The sequence below is a fragment of the Anser brachyrhynchus genome (assembly GCF_964034855.1).
Source record: "Anser brachyrhynchus genome assembly, chromosome: 25".
In the NCBI taxonomy this organism is placed as follows: Eukaryota; Metazoa; Chordata; class Aves; order Anseriformes; family Anatidae; genus Anser; species Anser brachyrhynchus.
In genome coordinates, this window is record NC_137718.1 from 5292057 (window position 1) to 5310579 (window position 18523).

Sequence of the window (18523 nt, forward strand, 5' to 3'; positions counted from 1 at the left end):
TCTCTCCCCGCACGTGCGCGTGGCCCCTCTCCCCCGCCGCGGCGGTGTATATCACACCGGGATGGCTCGAGGGCTGTGCTGACAAGCCAAACTGTCAGCAAATTTTACAGCTTCATCTGAAATCCTCGGCGAGCAGGGGGTGCAGGAAGTCTTTGCGGTGCGCGGAGGTCAAACGTAATGGGTTTTTCATCTGCGCCTCCCCAGAGCCGTGGAAAAAAATAAAATAGAGGGAACCTGCTGGTTCTGTGAAATTTCCGGGGATGGGGGATGCGCGGTGCTGGCGTGTGGGCATGGTGTGTGGGGGGCACATGGGCTCCTTGCTGGAGGTTGGGGCCGGGGAGCTGGTGGTGCAGCTCCCATCCCACACACGTCCCCCTTTTTGGAGCCGGGATGCTCTCCACGAACGCTGGACCAGTTTGGTGACCCTCCTGCTCTTCCTTCGCAGGTGTACCGTGGATGACAGGGTGACACGGGTAGCGTGGTTGAACCGCAGCACCATCCTGTACGCTGGCAATGACAAGTGGTCTATAGACAACCGCGTGGTCATCCTCTCCAACACCAAAACCCAGTACAGCATCAAGATCCACAACGTGGACGTGTACGATGAGGGCCCCTACACCTGCTCCGTGCAGACAGACAATCACCCCAAGACATCACGAGTCCACCTCATCGTGCAAGGTGAGTCGTAACGTTCGTGGTGCTGTTGTTGAGCCAAGCTGGAGGGCGTCCAGACTGGCTAAGGGCTCAGAGACCCTCTTGGTGGTGGAGATTGAGGCATCAGACCAACATCCATTGCTTTGGGTGGTCAATAGCTGGGGGACAAGGATCGGGACAAGTGTTCACTGTGCCAAGGCGAGATGGAGACGTGCTTCTGCACCTTGCTGTGTTGTACAGTTGTGACATGGGGAGGAGAACACCTGGAAACTGAACTTGGGGCTGGCTCCCTCCTTCTCCTACTCCCGTGCCCATCCCTGCTGTGCACAGGAGCCGTGGCCGCCGCTCGGTGCACGCCTGGCTCAGGGCTGCTGCAGCGGGGAGTTCTTACAAGGTGCTTCAGGAGAGCCGAAGGCAACTGCACCAGGCTGCGGGAAGGAAAGCAGATTGTGTGAGCAGGGCTGCAAAGAGCTTTTGGCACAGGGCTTCGTAGGGGGGCGTGTTGGCATAGCAGCTGCTGTTGGGTTGAAAAGCAGCATCCCCGAGTCTCTTCCCATGGGGAGGATCTCGGTGCTGGCAGATCAGAGGTGCCCTCAGCAGTGTGGGCTGCAGCGAGCCTTTCTGAGAGCCTTTTTTGCACTGTTTTTTGCCTGATCCTGGTCAGCTGGTTAGTCCCCAGCCCACCAGCTTGCGTCCCTCTTCCCCAAACCCTCCTGCCTGAGGATGCTCCCTATGGAAGCACACCAACCCTACCCTAGCACAAGCAGTGGGTGCACCCTTAGGACATTGGGGTAAGGGATCCAAACAGCTCGAGCCCACCATCAAGGCGACCCCATGGGGTGGTGGGGCTGACCCAGCTGTGAGCATCACCAGGACATTTCCTGGGGGGGCTCCGTTGCTGGAGGTCTCTGCTTGGCACCCAGCTCCATCGGGTGTTGCCTCCGATCCCGGCTCCTTTGCACCAGCTATCGGCTTTTGTCCGGTCTGTAGATTAATTTTTCAGAGTTAGTGTTAGTTCAGGTTAGATAAAGATAATGAAAGTTTCCTAATCCTCTTAAAGAAGATTTATCTGGCTGAGTAGAAAGCTCTCGGAATACAATAAAGCGTGTATAAAACCAGGACCTAATCTTTCCTTTAATTTCAAACAGCTGATGGGTATTGATTTTGCAATGAGCAAATCTGAAAAATTTCTCAGCCTCAACATGTGTCTGAGAAGCCTCCAACACGGATATGTATATATTTATGTATCCTTCTCATTTGGAAGAGGCACGGTTCGATTACGGCCACTGATCAAAGCAGGGAAAACCTCCCTCGGCCTGTCAGCTCCCCGCGAGGTACGGGCAGGCGTGGGAGACGGTGACGTTGGGCATCTTGCTGCTTGCACAGGCTGCTCTGGGCTGGTTTCCCTGCCAAATCGCCGTGGGATTTAGTGGTGGGGCTCCGCACCGGTGATGCTGGAGCAGAACGGGGAGGGCTTGGCTTTGAAAGAGGGGAGCAGAGCACGGAGCATCCCCTCCGCCCCTTGGTGATTTACGTAGGAGCCGTCCATCTTCAAAGTTTAATCGGTTTATTCTGTCTGCTCTCTAATCATGCTAATCCATCCAGTCAACACCTGTGAAGTACCCGAGCGCTTTCAGCCTAATGAAATTAACACCAGCCGGCAGCTCCGTGCAGCCCCGACAGCCCCTCGCCCTGCAGAGGCGAGCTGGGACGGGTGGGTTTGTGCCGCCCCACAGGGGCCTTCTGCCCAAGAAACCCCTCTCCCTGGCTCCCATCAAGCCACGGTGGTTTCCCCAAGGATTTTGGTGGGGCTGGGGGGGTAGCAATTGCACTGTGGACCACCCGGGGAGCACCATCGAGGCAGGGCTGGTGCAGCACGTGGGGATGCAGCAGAGGCTGCAACGAGCACGTTAGCATGAGAGCAAGAGCGATTACATCTCCTCCTCTTCTTCTCCCCTCTTCATGCTCCAGCTCGCAATAAATCTCCGGCACCTAACGCCCAATATCTTGCCTAGTAAAATCCCCATGCGATTATCTTATCTCATTAAAGCAAGGCCAAAAATCCTTTTATTCCACAAAGACGCTGGTGCCAAGAGCCGCAGCGGCGAGGAGCGGAGGGGAGCAGAGGGAGCGCAGGCTGCAGTGCAGCCGTTCCCTGGCCTCGGAAGGGGGAAGGCGAGGGACAGTTTGCATCCGAAGCGACTGCCTGGTAGCAAGGCTCAAAGCACACAATTTGCCTCATTTGTTCTGCCAGGAAAATCCATCTGTAGATGCCACCGTGCTGTCTTGTGGACAGGGTGGCAAGGGAAGCAAATCCTGCTCTGTTCCCGCTCCGTCTCCAGCACCACTGCTCAGCGCTGCTTTGTGGTGGCTCAGAGCAGGAGGCACTGCCGAGCAAGGCAGGAGCTGAGGGAGAACAGCACAGCCCTTCGCTCAGGGAGCAGTTTTCGTGCACGCAGGCCATGCAATTGCCCAATGCCCCCTTTCTGTCCAAGCTCTCCTGGCATTAAATATGTGCGCCAAGCTCGGGACCCTCCTCTGCAGAGGAGGCGGCTGTCCCGGCGGCATTCCCCACACGAGCAGGCAGTGATGACCAGTTAGCATCCGTGTTCAGGTCAATTAATTTATATTTGTATTTTGCAAAACTAAAAGTTGCCCAGATAGATTATTGATTCTTTGTCCCTGTGTTCAATTTGGTTTTAATTGCGCTACTGCAGGGCCAAACCTTCCCTCCTAGCAACCCGGCGATAAATCTGCCAGTGAGTCACAATCAACAGTAAATGTGTCTCTTCGTGTCATTATTAATATGTCTCTTGGATTGGTTCATTACAGCAGTTAACAGTGGTTTATAAGAGCAGAGATGGCGGGCGGCCAGCGAGCTTTTTTCTCTCCCCTTGTATTTTTTCCTGGCGGCTCCCCATGACGACAGGACGGGTGCTTGCAGGCATGTGAGCGGTGTTTTGGCGTGTCAGCCTGTGGTGGGGAGAGTCCTGAATATGGAAAGGTTGGGATTTCGTGTAGTGCAAGGAGAGCGTGAGCTGCCCAATCCTCCTCTCATCATCAAGAGCCTGACCGGGGGGTGCTGTGGGGCCAGGGGCTCCCGTGCTGCTCCCTCTGTCCCCGGTGAAAGGGAACCTGAGTGGACCTCCCGGGGGAGAATCGAGGGGAGCCTGCACGGCAGGGTGGCTTTACTGGCACTAATGGCACCAAAGGAGCTCTAATTCCTCCGTCAGAGCAATTAGTGGAAGGCTAAGCCTGCACTGAGCTGTTGATGAATGTAGCCAGGAACTGCGACTTTCGGGGAGAGGAGTGAAGGCAGGGTCCTCTGGAGCACGGGGACGGGTGCACAGCACCTCAGGGACCCTTCTTGTCCCCAAATGTGACCTCTTGGAAAGCCACCACCTGTCCTCAGAGGGGCGGTGAGCCAGGAGACCGCACCACGTCGCACTGCAACATCGATCTGGTGCCAGGAGTGCAGGCAGGGCACAGCCGTGCCTCCTTGACCCGGGCTGTTGCAAGAGCCAGGATGTATTTCAGGCCTGAATGCCGAGCTCAGGGTCGGTGCTTTGGAAGAGGCTGTGGGTGTTAAAGAGCAAGGCTGGCGTCCTTCTGGCAGCAGAGGATGAGGAAGGGAGGGAGGGAAGGCAGCAAAACGCAGACAGCGGCGGGGCGAGCGCTGCGGCAGGGCGAGCTGAGCAGAGCGGAGAGGGTAGGAAGGACGAGGAGAAGAGGTAGGAGGAGGTAATGAGAAATGGGATGGAGGGAATGAGAGCGAGCCTTTCCCGAGCGCAATAAATGGTTAATCAAGAAGTTATAGTGATGCTGCAGAGCCAGGCACGGTCAGGCGGTGCCACTGACGCAGCAGAGCATCCTGCAGGCTTGGTGGGGGACTTTTCTTCTGTGGCTTTGCATCAGGTCTGGAGAAATGTGGGATAGCGTTTGGGCTGACAAGAGACGCTGGTGGGACTTTGTAGATATCTGCTAACAAGGAATATTTTCCAATTTGCAAGTATTTCTGAAAAATCTGCTGGCCGACACCGCCGTGCCTGTGTGCCGAAGCGGTTTCACGCGGCGCGGCGTTGCTTTGGGATCAGAGCACAGCGGCGGGCGGAGAGCTCAGCGGCGACCATCAATACTGTCCACCCCTACCAAACAGTGGTCGTTGGTATTCCTCAGATGTCCTCTATTTCTGATTTATTTAGAGAACCCTCCTCTGTACTGCCTTAATCCCACTCACCATAGATTTTTCATTAAAGCCTCTCCCGGCTGTCGGCATCGTTACTGTTAGTTTCTGGTCGGTGCAATCCATTTTCCTGTCTCGGCGTTTCGCTGCTTTCCTCTCCCCACGAGCCAGGGCGGGTTTTGGAGGACCACGGCCTTTGTTCACGGTAGCAAAGTGCCGTTGGGTGTCACTTGGCAGCAGGTACCTGCCAGATCTGCTTACCCCGAATCGGTCCCGTCTCACTTGTCGCATCCTCCGCCTCTCGGAGTGACACCGAGGCGGCTGCAGCTCTTCAGCAAGCGTCTCTAAAGCAAATTGAGTCTTTATTTTTCCCTTCTTCCTGATAACAACTGACTTCTGGAGTCTCTGAAAGGGCAACCCCCCCACCAGCCTCACGCCGGTCTCCCCTAAGACAGGCTGTGCTGCAGGGCCCCCCCGCCACCGCCACTTGCACAACCGCTGCTTTTAAACTTGCTTTTATCCTGCTACCTTTGATATCCAGGCAGGAGCTGAGACTGTGATACTTATTAAAACCTTACCGGGAGGCTGTACAGTGCATAACAAGGCAAGAGGAGCAGCTCAGCCTTCTTCAGTCGTAGGAAAGACCTGATAATGTGCTGTAAATGCAGAAAGTGCTTCACACGAGTGTCAGTGCTGTTGCTTATTATTAGGAGAGTTTGGCGGAGGGGTGCGCACGTGGCGCACAGCAGCGGCGGCTCAGCCTGGAGAAGGGAAAGGTTGGGAGCAAGCAGCAAGGCAGAAGAGCAGGATGCGGGAAAAGAGGAGATGGGTGAGGTGCCTGCAGTCAGGACGCGTTTGGGGAGGGGGTTTGGGGGTTCCTCTGGCTGGGGGTGCAGGTGGAGGTGGTCCACGGGGAGCTTCCAGAATCTCCAGTGGGGGATGAAGAGCAGCCCGTCTGGGTGGGCAATGTCCGGATGGTGTTGTCCGATGCCAAAAAGGGTCCTGCCACCGTGTTCAGTGGGGCCGGGATGGCAGAGTATGTCTGGGACTGAGGGTTCGCAGGGAACGGGAAGGAGTCTTGGATCATGCCACTGTCTCTGTCTCGCTGGATGATGCATGGTGTAAAAGCAAACCGTCCCTTTTCTGCCTGTCCTGAGTGCTCCACTCACTGTGGTATGGCCCCCAGCAGCAAAATGGGGCACCAGGAGGTGCTCCCCTCCTCGCCCCGAGTCTTGGAAGGCTGTGGGCTCAGCCCAGGTCCTCAGCACCCCCCCAAGCTCCTCTATTGGTATTTTTCAGAAAAGTGCGCAAAAATTGATGCATATTGGCTAAAATCGCAGGTTGGGACCACACAGCGACAGGCGGAGGAGGCTCCTTGCTTGCTTTTTCTCCCTTCTTGTTGTTCAAACTGCTCATCAGGTGGGCTGGCAAATGGGCCAGCAAAGTTTGGACACACTCTGTATCCGAGCGCATCTTCCCCTTCACTGCTCCTCGGGGTCTAATTAGGTGTTTGCTTGATGACTCTGTTTGGAGGATAGGCTCCGGCTAACCCTGACTGCACCGGGTTAATCGTCCCGGTGGGGAAAAGCAAAACGGTGATTTTAAGCAGAAAACTCTCCCGTAGTTTGGCTTCGTAGCAGTGGGGTTGGAGTGCAGGAAAATAAAGAGAAAATCAAAGAGCTTTTAAGAGGAAAAGGAAAAAAAAAATCACTTAGACTGGAAAGAACTCTTCCCAGCAGGAGCAGAAGCCAAGAACACATAATGTCCGTGGCGGTTAAACTAATGTTTCACATTTCCTTCTCCGGGGGTATTTGCTCGGGTGGGGGTGGGGATGGAAAGGGCCCCAACCGGTCGCCGAGCAGTTTATTGAGCTGCTCGCTGGATGGCACAAGAGGGGAAAAAACGAACCACGAGCGACTGCAGAGGAAAAATCAATTAGTGCAGGCACCGGTAGAAAGAAGGAGGGGGAGACGCTGGAGAGAAAAGAGGGTTTTTATCGTTCCAGGGTGGGGAACCTTTGAAAAGTGCCGTGTAAAGAAGTAAAAACCTCTGCAAGTGGCCAAAACCTGGAAGTGGTTCTCATGTGTGGCATCGCGCTGCGGGAGGCAGGGTCTGCAGAGAGGGGTGGTGGCAGGGGGAGAGCAGAGGGGTCATGCAGTGGTGCTCTGTAAGGTGTCATTGCGGAGACGAGATGCTTGCTTTTCCCCCCGTTATGGGGCACGGAGAGCCTCTTTTGGTGTTCCCAGACCAGGAGAAGAGCTCACGTCTTAGAGCCGACAGCGTTTCTTGGGAGCAGGGAGGCGTCACCTGTCAAGGCACGGTGACACCCAGCCTTCAAGGAGAGCACTGGAGGCTTGCCCTGGGGTTTTCCATTTGCACCGCTATTTCCATATGTTTACTTAAACGGAGCCTGTGGGTATAATTGTAATTACACAGCGCTTGCGGGCTCGGGGTTGTGGTGCTGGAAGCAGCCGCGTCTGGTCGCCGCCGGCACCGAGCAGGGCTGGCCAGGGAAGTGGCAACGGGAACGGAAAGGGGATGGAGAGGAGTTCCCAGGGATGGAAAGGAGTGTCTGGGAAAAGGACCAAGGCGTAAGCAAAGGGGAAAAGAAGAGGCTACAAAGGAGCAATGGCTCCCCAACTCACCGTCCCTTCCTCCCTGAAGAAATGGAGAACAGACAAAGAGCACAAAGACGTAAAACGTGGGAGATGCGGCAGGTACTGGAATTCAAAGCCAAGGAGAGCCCGGAGAAAAGCAGGAAGGAATAGCAATGAATGGAGAACAAGGCAACTGGAAGGGAGAGGGAAGAAGAGAAGAAAAGCCCAGAGACTTGTACAACAAAGAGACGAACGAAACGTGCACACGCACCCAGCATCAAAAGATCAGGAGGCAGCAAAAGAGAAAAATGAAAGAATAATGAAGGAGCCGGGGCACAAAGAGGGGGGTGGTCTTGAAAGAGAAAGAGCTGGGCTTGCAGGACGAGAACAGCACCTGCTGCCATGGGTTTTGTGAAGGAAAATGGGATTGCCAAAGAGCTGGTGGCACCGTGAGATGCCGTGGCATGGCAAAGGAGGGCAGCAGGGCCCCTTCCCCTGGTGGGGTCCGAGCAGTGACCTCCCAGACAGAGCTGCTGGTGGTGACCAAGCTCCCTGGCCAAGGGAGGAGCCGTGGGATGGTGGGAACAGAGCTCTTTGGTGGACCTGGGCACGAGTTTGATGGGCAAGTGCTGGGGAAGGAGAGCACGGTCTGCTGGGGGGCTCTGAGGGTTGTGGCTGGGCTGGGTGCCCACGAGAGCAACACCAGTGGTCTGGGAGAAGTCTGGGGAGGTGCAGAGCTCCAAAAAAGTCCAAAAAAGCATGAGAGCAGCCAGAGCACCAGAGACATGGGAAATATGGACAGGTTGCGTCTTGTTCAGTAGCATTAAGGACACTCATGACCTTAATTAAGGAATTAAGGAGGCTGGTGAGGGCGGGTGTTGGAGCAGGAAAGCTCACACGTGTCTGGTGTGTGCACAGCTGTATGTGCGAGGGGAAGGGCAGCATAGTTGGTACAGGGAGCAACTGAAGGGTTACTGGAAGATGCTGAATGCTGGAGATTTGATGTCGCAGTGGCACGTGCCAGGAACCTGGGGCTTTCATGTTCCTGCTGTACATCGTGAAGGGAGAGCAGAGCATCCTCCAAGTGGCTGGGATAAAGCACTAGCCCAAAATCCAGCTGGGTGTATGGAAGAGGACACGACTTTCAGCTGTAGGAAGTGATGGGGAGCATCCCCTGGCTCCTCTTCTCGAGGCTTTTTAAAAGGAGGAAAAAGCCCCCAAAAGCAGCTGGCAGCGGGTGGGTCAGTGCGGCGGGCATCGGGAGCCGGTGGAACAAAAGAGCGGCGGCAGCTGGATTAATTACCGCAAAAAGCAGAATCGGCAAAGTGGGGGCGAGAACGGGAGAAGTTGTTTCCTCATTATATTCCCAAACAGAAAGAACGTTTTTATCGCACGCACAAATAGCTCCCTGGGAAGCACTTTCACTTCCTAATTGTTCATAAATTTACTGACAGGTGGTTACACAGTAGGTATACCACTCGGAGTTTCGGTTTTATTGCTTTCACTGTCTCAACGCAAAAACCTAGAGAAAAAGGGGTGCGCAGGTGGGAGACGTTGCCCAGCAAAGGCAGCTAGATGCTTGTGCTTAATTTTCCAATTTCTCGTTCACGTGAGTTCCTCGGCACGTCCAGATTTTGGTTTTGCTGTGATGAAGGGGTCTTTGTTGGTTCGTTTACCCTATTGCTTTGTCTCATGAAACGTGGTTGTGGCCTGAAGGTGTCATGTCACCCTGCATGGTGCTGGTGGTTTCCAAATCATCCAAAAGGGGGGGCACACGGTGCCATGGGAAGGCTCTGACACACCTGGAGACGGACAACATGCCATGTAATGCTCCCAGGCTCTGAAGGCATCTGTAGGAAGGTTGGTTGTGGTCGGTTTTCCTTTTTCCCCCTCTCTTTGGCTGCGCTCAGATCGCTCTCTGAGTGCAAAGTGCCTCATCTCCGTTGTGAGATGATTTGTCTGAAATGTTATGGGTTATGATGCCTGCCCAGCCGCTCCATGCAAAGCGTGTTTTACCATGGGAAGGCAGAGAAAAGGCAGCATTTAAGAGCAGGAGAAGGGAAAAGGGAAAACTCCCCCCCAGCCAAAGCGCTCTCGGCGCGCGCAAGGTGGCAGCGTGACGTGCCACTCGCGGGACCGAGGAATTTGACAAAAATCATCCCCGTGCCCGAACTATAGCTGTCAGATGCGCTTAATCTATTATGTCGATAAAATCAACTCTGACGAGCCTCTCAGATTGTGCTGTCATCAAAATTGAGCTGATGAGAGGTGATAATCCTCGCTGTCGACAAGCACCACTTTGGCACAGCTCCCAGCAGTGCCCCCTTCCCGGGAACCGGGCAGGACGCCGGGCGCATTCGCACGGGTCACCCGTCATGGGCAGCCCCGTGTTGGCCACGGGGATGGGTTTGTATCCCCTTCTGCTGGCCGCCAGGCCTTCTTTGTGTCCCTGATGGCTGTGCTGAGGTCTGGCTGTTAGCCAGGTGAAGTAGGGGTGAATAAGAGGACCAAACCCCAAAACCCTGGGAGAAGCGAGGCGGCACGCAGGGACCCGTCTCTGTTTGCTGACAGGGACCGGTGCCGTCCCGCTGTTCTCCCCATCTGCAAAAGGAAGCAAAACTTGAGCTTTCAGCATATTTCCCTCCTTTGTGCTGCCTTTCCTCATGCTAATTAGTCCTTGCCCGGTGACACCTCTGACAGCTCCATCCTGCCCGTGCCGGGGAGGCTCACGTGGAGCTGTGGGAGCGTGGGGTGGAAGCAGCTGGGGGTGCTGGGAGGGAGGCAGCAGGAGAGCCGGGGTGGGGGGGGAACCAGAGCCGTGCCAGGGTACGATCCTGCTCCCTGCAGGGACAGCATCTCGTGTCGGAGGGGACAGCTGGGGAGGGGACGGGGCAGTGCGAGCCCTGCATCTCTCCCAAAAAAGAGCAGACACGTGAAGCTTTGGGGCTGGGCCATGTGGGACGGTGCCCGTGGAGGTCCTCACGTCCCCGCAGGGCACTCAGGAGGAGATTGTCCCCTTTGGGGGACAATGCCGAGGCAGGGGTGGCCGGGAAGCCGTCCAGGCGCCCATCTCGCTGCTGCAGATGAACCGTCCGTCCTCACCCATCTGGCAGGAACGAGAGGGAGAAATGTGAATAGCAATGGGAGGAGATGAGAGGTCCATAAATACTGGTGCATAAATAAAAGCATTAACATTTAATGAAAGAGGGCTGCAGCTCTCCTGCCAGATCCGTCTCTGGCAAGAGGGAAGGGAAAAGCCTCCTGGTCGGGGGGCAGCAGGGAGGGGGTTTGGGGAGTCTCGGGGAGCGCACACAGTTTGTGGCATCGTACCTGGGGCTGCCCATGTCTGGCACCGCGGCATCTGGCGGAGCAGTGCTGCACGTTGGGTTGCTCTTCGGGGTCATGCCCATGGCAGAGCCGGTGTTGGCATCCCTGGCTGCAGCCAGCCACCACCTCCGACCTGCGCGGCATGTGAGAGGGGGCCCTTTGCCGTTTTTCTTAGTCTCACGAGCACGCAGTGCTGCTGGTCTGGTGGAGAGGCGCTGTGGTGTGGTCTGTAAGGCTGCTGGGAGGGTGTCCTCAGAAAGTATCCATCGGGCTGAGCAGATTTGAGCCCAGGCTCTTCTCCCACTGGGTTGCAGGGGCTACGGCAGTGTTGTGGGGTGTCCGCCCTGTGCATTGCAGTGGTGCTGTGCTGGGAACATTCGCCGTGCCGTAGTGGAATGTGAAGCTCCAGGCAGGCTTTGGGTATATTTGGTGGAGTTGTTGGTTTATTTGTGGAGTTTTTTGCATCTGGGTCGTGTTGCAAGGGTGCTGTGCTTAAGGGCTGCCCATGCCCAAAACAGGCCAAATGCAAGAAGCGTCACATCCAGGTGATCAGCAGTGTCCCGTGGGTCCCCATTGCCATTTTGCACAGGTAACTGGCTCTTAGCAGCAGGTCAGCTCTCATTTTGGGATGGGTGGCAGGGACAGGGGCTGTCTCGGGGCATAAAAGCCACCGAGTGCTCTCGAGCAGCCCCCTGCTGCAGGATGCCGGGCACTTTGCAGAGCCCGCAGGCATCCGTCTTCTCCTGCCACATCCCAGGTGTAGGAAGAGGTCTCTTTGAATGGATTAGGAGCTAATGATCTGGAGGGACATCCGTTGTGTATGTCAGTGCTCGCTCAGCCTCGCCGCTCCGTGGCGTGCAGCATTAATGAGCTCGTGGCTAAAAATAGCCGGCCGCACTCCCCGGGCCGTGGCGGCGAGCGTTCCTGGTAGGGATCTGGGATACGGAGCGGCCAGGAGCCAAGTCAGCCCCTGCGTGTTTGCGTGGGGTCGATAATCAGGCAGTGATTACCGGAGAGCTGCCTCTCGCCGCGGGGGTTAGCAGGGAAGGGCCGTGCCCCTCGCCGTAGCCACCCCTCGTGGTATCGGGGCGTCTCGCAGTGCCTCACGAGCTCTGAGCTCTCCAGGCACTTGGCAAGATGAGCAGTTTGCTGCCGAGCAGCGGCATGAATGGCGCCGGTGTCCAGAGTTCGGGGGAGCCCTGGGGGCTGCCTGCATGTGCTGGGGATGGATCCCCAGCTTATGGCACGTATGGCCCCCAGCCGTGCCGGTGTCACTGGTGCGTGAGGCCACGGCCAGCCCCACAGGGCCACCAGCAGCTCTGAGTCAGGTTGGGCAAGCGGCATGGGCGTCCCCATGGGTGTCCCCCCTCTGGGTGTGCACAGCTTGCTGGTGGCACAGGACCAGCACCATGTCGTGGTGGAGAGCACCAGAAACTGATTTTGGGTGCAGAGGCTCTCCAGCACCGCGCAGCATCGTGCAGAAGGGCACACAGCATCTCGCTGCGGCTCGGGGTCCAGGAGGGTGAGGGGAGGCACAGGGTTTTACAGGCCCCACAAGCATCAGCAGGACCCGGTGTGCCGCAGTCACCTGGGCCCGATGTAAAATATTAATCGGCACATCGGGCGGTGTGGGTCTCGAGCGGTAAAGGAAGGAGATAAATCACGGGCTTATTGTTATTGAATTTAGTGGCATCACTTTCACATTCAATTTCTCTCGCCCGCTTTCTGAACAAACAAGAAATTACAGCCCAAATGTATTTTTTTGGCCTAGTGAACATTATGCATTAACTTACCCCTGATTAATATTACACGGGGTCGACGCAATCCTCCGCGGGCTGCTTGCCGCGCCGGCGAGACCGCGAACCAACGCGCCGCTCCCGGCTTCCTAGGGATTTACTTCACATTCAATTTGCTCCTAGTAGTGGGCTTTTAAATGGAAAACAAGACTATTAATAAGGGGGTAGAGCTGCAGCGCTGCCGTGTTGCCTTACCCCGTAACTCTCCAAGACAAGCATCTTGCAGCTGTCCCACGAGCACGCTGTGTGCCGGGGGGGGCTGGAGAGGGTCCCCCAGGGTGGGTGATGGCCACATCGGTCCCCAAAGTGACTGTGGAAGGCAGCTGGAGATGGGGCTGTACCGTGGTGACCCCCCTGCAAGCCCTGTTTTGTACCAGTGGTAGCCAAGGACTGCTAATTTGGGGCAGGGATCTGTGCCTCTTGAACAACTGAGGAGCATCTCACCCCTTTTCTCTTAAATATCGTGTTATCGTTGTGCCGTGGGCTAACAAGAGCCGGTGTGTGAGATGTTGTAAAGTGTATTATGTGTGTCAGGAGACAAGAGGCAGAGCAGGCACTCTGCGTACTTGCTCGAGCATCGGCCCCGGTTTTGCTGCTTCTCTGCTTATTAACACGTTTGCCCAGGGATCATTTATTACGTTCTATATTTAGTGACAGGAGAGTGTCATAAATGTTGGATATTATCTGCACAGGGGATGTAGGACAGGGGGAGGGCCCCCAGTGATAGCTGCGGAGAATCAAAGATAAGCCAAGAAAAGCTTGCTGTTGACATGTAAATGAGCAGGGCTAGCACCTGCAGCAGTGCTGGAGGATGAGAAGTGTGAGCAGGGTTCCCCGTCCTGGTGCTTTGGGGATACAGGGAGGCTGGGGAGTGGGACCGGAGAGCCTTTTGCCTCCGTGCCCGTGGGTAATCTCAAGCCACAGCAGCTCGAGGGGGGTGTGCGCTTAGCTGTGGCCGTGCGGGTGCCGTGCCCATACCTGCATCATGGTGGTGTTCGTGGGGAATGGCTCATGGGGCAGTGTTATGTCGTGTTTCTCATGAGTCTCTGTGATTCTCACGTTTCTCTATGAGTCTGTGTTTGCTCCTGGCCTCATCCTGCCTCCCAGCTCTCGGGTCCTGTTTGTTGACGGCATCCCTGCGCAGCCCCAGCTCCCTCCTGCCCTGCTCATGAGTTAAAGCAAAGGCAAAGGCAGCCTGCCCTTGAGGCTGCGTGCAGGGGAGTGCAGTTGGTGGGATCTATAGAAATGTAATCAGGCTCCTTCGATGTCCTCCTGCGAGTCCCTGTAACCTCGTAGGCAATGATCGCTGTCGTGCTGGGTATTGACCTGGCCGGCGGCCCCACGCTCTCCAGGGGCACCACCCCCCCTGCATCCCTGATGGCTCTCAGGAGCATTTTTGGTGAGATGAGGTTGGGCAGCAGCGTGGCACGGTGATGCAGTCCCGTTTCCCTGGCCGTGGTCACCCTGGCCCATCAGGGCGTCTGTCTGTGGGCTGATTGCGCGTGGCTGAGTTGGGATCATGCGGTGGTGCGTAGCTGTAGGAGCAGTGAGTACTTCGTGCTGAAGCATTGCTGATGTAATGCAGCTGCCTGCGCTGGGGCTGAGCTATATTCTGGGTCGTTCTGCTTGCCTTGGATTCCATTAACAGTTTTTTTTGCCTGCCCCGGGCATGGTTTTAGCTCCTTGCTCATAGGTGGTTCCAAGCACGGAGCAGGGAAAGCCCCAGGAATGAGCTGGTCCTGGTCTGCCCCATGCCCACCGCATGACGGATAAAGCTGAGTGTTGTCCCTGGGTGCTGCCGGGATGGAGAGGGCTCTGAGCAGCTTTAAGTGCTTGGTGTTGGGCTGAGGTGTCTCTAAACCTTGCCCAGCTGCAGTTCCCAACACTGGGACAATCGCTGCTTCCCTCCCTGCGTGACACCTCCGTGCCCTGCAGGAAAGCTGCCTCCCACCTGGGTCTTGCACGAGAGTCACTCTTGCGGTCACCGTCACCTGGGGGAGAGGGCAGCTCTGGCGGGAAGGGGCAAAGAGGCGCGGTGCCTCCATCGCCTTCACAAGGCCTCCGTGGCTAGCCTGAGCTGTTCTGCTCGTGGGCCACGGGCTGCGGAGAAAGGGCACTGCGGCAGGGGGCTCCCAGTTACCTGCATGACATGGGACCTGCAGAGCACCAGGGGTGGCCAGGCTGTTTTTCAGGAGCAGGCAGCCGCCCAGTTTCTGGGTGCAGCTGCAGGCAGCAGTCCTGCTGTCTCACGGGACTTTTGGGTGCCTGCATCCCTGTGCCCTCCCAAGTCCCACCCGGCAGCCCCAAACCCATGCTGTCAGCAGCAGGGAGAGGTGCAGGGGCGCAGGTGGTAGCACAGAAAGCTCTCTCCTCATCTGACCGAGGAAAGGCACCCCAAAGGGGGGGGGTGTCTCGATTCCTTGGCACGTTGTTCCCATGCCAAAGGTCCCCGCAGCAAGAATCGCGGCGAGTCGGCGGGGTCGGAGCCCGGTGCCAATGTCTGGCCGCAGAGCGAAGCTTCTTGTGTCAGGGCTGACAGCTCTCTGCCTGCAGAGCAGGAGAAATCCCAGCTCTGTGTCTGGGTTCCCACATGTGCGGGGCCCCTTCCCACGACAGACCCGTCGGGGACAAGCCGTCGGAGCGTGCCGCCCGCACTCGGAGCGCTAACTACATTTTTCACCGGTTGCCGGCGCACACTTTTCATTTTTGGATTGCCAGTCTCCCCTGAAGGACTCAGACAATCTCCCTCTGCTATAACAGACTGTACTTCTATATTAAAGTGTCAAGTTGCTGGGAAATTTACTGCCTCGCAGGGCCCATCAGGCGGCGCAGGCTCGGCAGCGCCTTCGCCAGGGGGCTGCGCCGGGGAGAGGGCTGGCTGCGAGCGCACGACAAGGCAAGCCCAGCCTTGTGGCCACCTGGGAGCAAAAGGTGCTCTCGGCCTGTATTTTAACCCTTCTCTTGTGACTTTTAACAAGGCACGGGCATCGGTAGAGGGTGAGCACAGCAGGGCAGGCCCAGCCGGTGGGAGGGTGGCAGGGGCTGGTGGCAGGGCGCTGCCCTAAGGACGAGCTCCAAACGCGGTCGGTGGCTTAGGTGGAGGGGCCGTGGCTGCTGGCACTGAAGTGGGCCTGGCAGTGCCGTCGTCCTTACGGAGAAGGACCCACGTGCCTGGTCTGAGTGCTAAGAGCATCACCCGGCCGGCACGGGGCTGTGCGTGCCCTTCTGAGGCTTCTTGGGGTACACAGAGACCGCCGTGGGCTGTGTCCCCTGGTCAGCATACCCTCCCCTGCGCTGCCCCATCCTTGTTTTTCTATCTGGGCAGCATGAGCTGCTGGGGGACAACGCGTCACCCCTCGCTTGGCATCCCTCGGTTGTGTGGCCGTGGCATCCCTCCCCTCTGAGGTGCAGGCAAGGCACCGACTGGTGGAGAAGCTGTGATATGTCACACACCAGGCTTCCCGCGGGGCCAAGAGTATGGAAAAAATGAGGCAGCAGCCTCAGTGGGGCCGGGACGGTCCCCAGGGATGGGAGGAGAGAGATGAGCTGATGGGATCACATCCCTCCCTGGGGCTCGATGGCGATGTTCTTCTGGCAGTCAGCCCAGCAAAACACGAGAGCCCCCAGCAAAAGGGTTGGGCGTGCGGCACCACGTGCGCCTGGGCTCATGGCATTGCTCGGAGAGGGCTCATGGGGCACAGCACCTGGCACGGCCGGGGTGGAGCTGGGTTTAGGGAGAGCCGTTCTGCATAGTTGGGTCAGCTCCTGGGGGCGGCATCCTCCAGCCCCACGGCCCAGAGCGCCAGAGAATGGCGTCGGCAAACGGGATTTAATTGCTTTTTGCCAGCGACGGGGATATTTATGGGTTTGGAGAATGCCAAGTTATTTATTAGATGGAGTATCAGGGGATAGACTAATATAAATCACGATGGCCGGCATTGAATGGAGCAGACAATCAGTAATTTAGAAAGCTTTAATAAAAATGCTAAAATATGAGAGCTGTTGGCGGTCGTAACGAGAATCGGTTATCACGGCGGTGCCCGAAGCAGCGGGGGCTGGTGATTTGGGGTGGGTGGGCAGACCCCAGGGCTGTGCTCAGGCTGGTTAGGGATGGCATTTTGCAGGTGTGGGGTCAGTGCTGGGGAGGAAAACGGGGCAGACACCGATGGCTGATGGCAGGCTGTCCGTGTCAGAGGCGGGGGTGGCATGTATGGCACGGGCACAGCGCAGCAGACCCGCTGCACCGTTTGGGTGGGTCCCAAACCTGGGCGTTGATGGCCCCCCCCCCGTTGTCGTGTGCCTTGCAGTTCCCCCCCAGATCGTCAACATCTCATCAGACATCACCGTGAACGAAGGCAGCAGCGTGACCCTCATGTGCCTGGCCTTCGGGAGGCCGGAGCCCACCGTCACGTGGCGGCACCTCTCCGGGAAAGGTGAGGGGAGGTGCGGGGTTTTGGGAGCCCCCCGTGCTGGATGTGGGGTGCTGCTGGAGGGAGGGCTCCACAGCTCCTCCTGCTGGGGGGGCACAGCTTGGAAGGGATGCAGGGGGCTTTGGGGGTTGGTTTGGGGGCTGTCAGGGGTCCAGCCCAGGGGGGCGAGGTGTTGGACGCTGTCGGTGACGGTGCCCCGTGTTTATCCACGGCTCCCAGGACAGGGCTTCGTGAGCGAGGACGAGTACCTGGAGATCACGGGCATCACGCGGGAGCAGTCCGGGGAGTACGAGTGCAGCGCTGTCAATGATGTGGCCGTCCCAGACGTCCGGAAAGTCAAAGTCACCGTCAACTGTAAGTGGGTGGGGGGTGGGTGTCCTAAGGGGGGGACGTGGCAGTGGGGTGGGAGCGGGGCCTGGCCCCGGGGCGTGACGTGGTGTGGCGTCCCCGCAGACCCGCCGTACATCTCGAACGCCAAGAACACGGGCGCCTCGGTGGGCCAGAAGGGCATCCTGCAGTGCGAGGCCTCGGCCGTCCCCGTGGCGGAGTTCCAGTGGTTCAAGGAGGACACCAGGTGCGGGGGCACGGAGGATGCGAAGCGGGGCGAAGGTGGCCGAGGGAGCAGCACAGAGGGTCGGGGTCCCAGCACCAAGGGGGGTCTTGGGGTCATTCCTCCAGGGATGGTGGCACAGGTTGGGAAGGTGGGGATATGGCCGGGGCATCTGGGGGAGGAAAGCGGGCTGGGGATGGAGCGAGAGGTGTGCTTCTGGTGGCATGGTGGGGTGAAGGGGTGGTCATGGGTGGCTCCTGTGGGGCTGGTTGGGGTCTGAGTGCACGTGGTGCTGGGCCAGGAGGGCTTTATTCTCTTCTCGCCCCATCTGGGGCTCTGAGCAGTGCCATCCACCATTCCCTGCAGGTTAGCGAACGGGCTGGAGGGGGTGCGGATCGAGAGCAAGGGCCGCTTGTCGACGCTGACCTTCTTCAACGTCTCGGAGAAGGACTATGGCAACTACACGTGTGTGGCCACGAACAAGTTGGGCAACACCAACGCCAGCATCATCCTGTACGGTACGTGCTCCTGCTTTTTGCACCTCGGCACGGCAAGGAAGGGAGATGGCCATGAGCAGATAGCAACATGGAGCAGAGCAGCACGGAGCAGAGCAGAGTGGAGCTGGCTGCTTGTTTATGGGGCCGGCCTGGTGATGCGTAGGATGGAGCAAGCCCTGAGACTCCCAGGGACAGTGGGGGGGGAGCAGATGCACAGATAGACAGAGAACAACAAGTCCAAGAGGGCGAACAATGAGTGAGGGGACAGAGAGAGACATGCGCAGGGATGATGAGACACAGCTGAGAGAGGGAGGGACAGAGGGAACGGGCTTGTCTCCTTGCCCCTTCCTAGCCCCAGGGCACTGCTGGCACCCTCATGGCACCCAGGGCGATGGGGATGCCTGCTTCGGGCCACCACAACGCTACGCTCTCAGATATACCAGGAACAATGCTCCGACCCTCATGGCACAAAGATGCCCACCGCCACCA

General features: G+C 57.5%; 1 protein-coding gene across 5 annotated transcripts in view; it reads left to right on the plus strand.

The window, feature by feature from the left end:
* The window catches only part of OPCML (opioid binding protein/cell adhesion molecule like), a 332104-nt gene that overhangs the window by 309850 nt on the left and 3731 nt on the right, over positions 1-18523 (plus strand). For all 5 annotated transcript variants that reach the window (XM_080568130.1, XM_080568132.1, XM_080568134.1 and 2 more), the window contains 5 exons: positions 446-678; positions 16865-16990; positions 17207-17341; positions 17441-17561; positions 17904-18055. In XM_080568130.1, coding sequence (XP_080424256.1) covers positions 446-678; positions 16865-16990; positions 17207-17341; positions 17441-17561; positions 17904-18055 — 767 coding nt within the window. The remainder of the gene's footprint in view (positions 1-445; positions 679-16864; positions 16991-17206; positions 17342-17440; positions 17562-17903; positions 18056-18523) is intronic.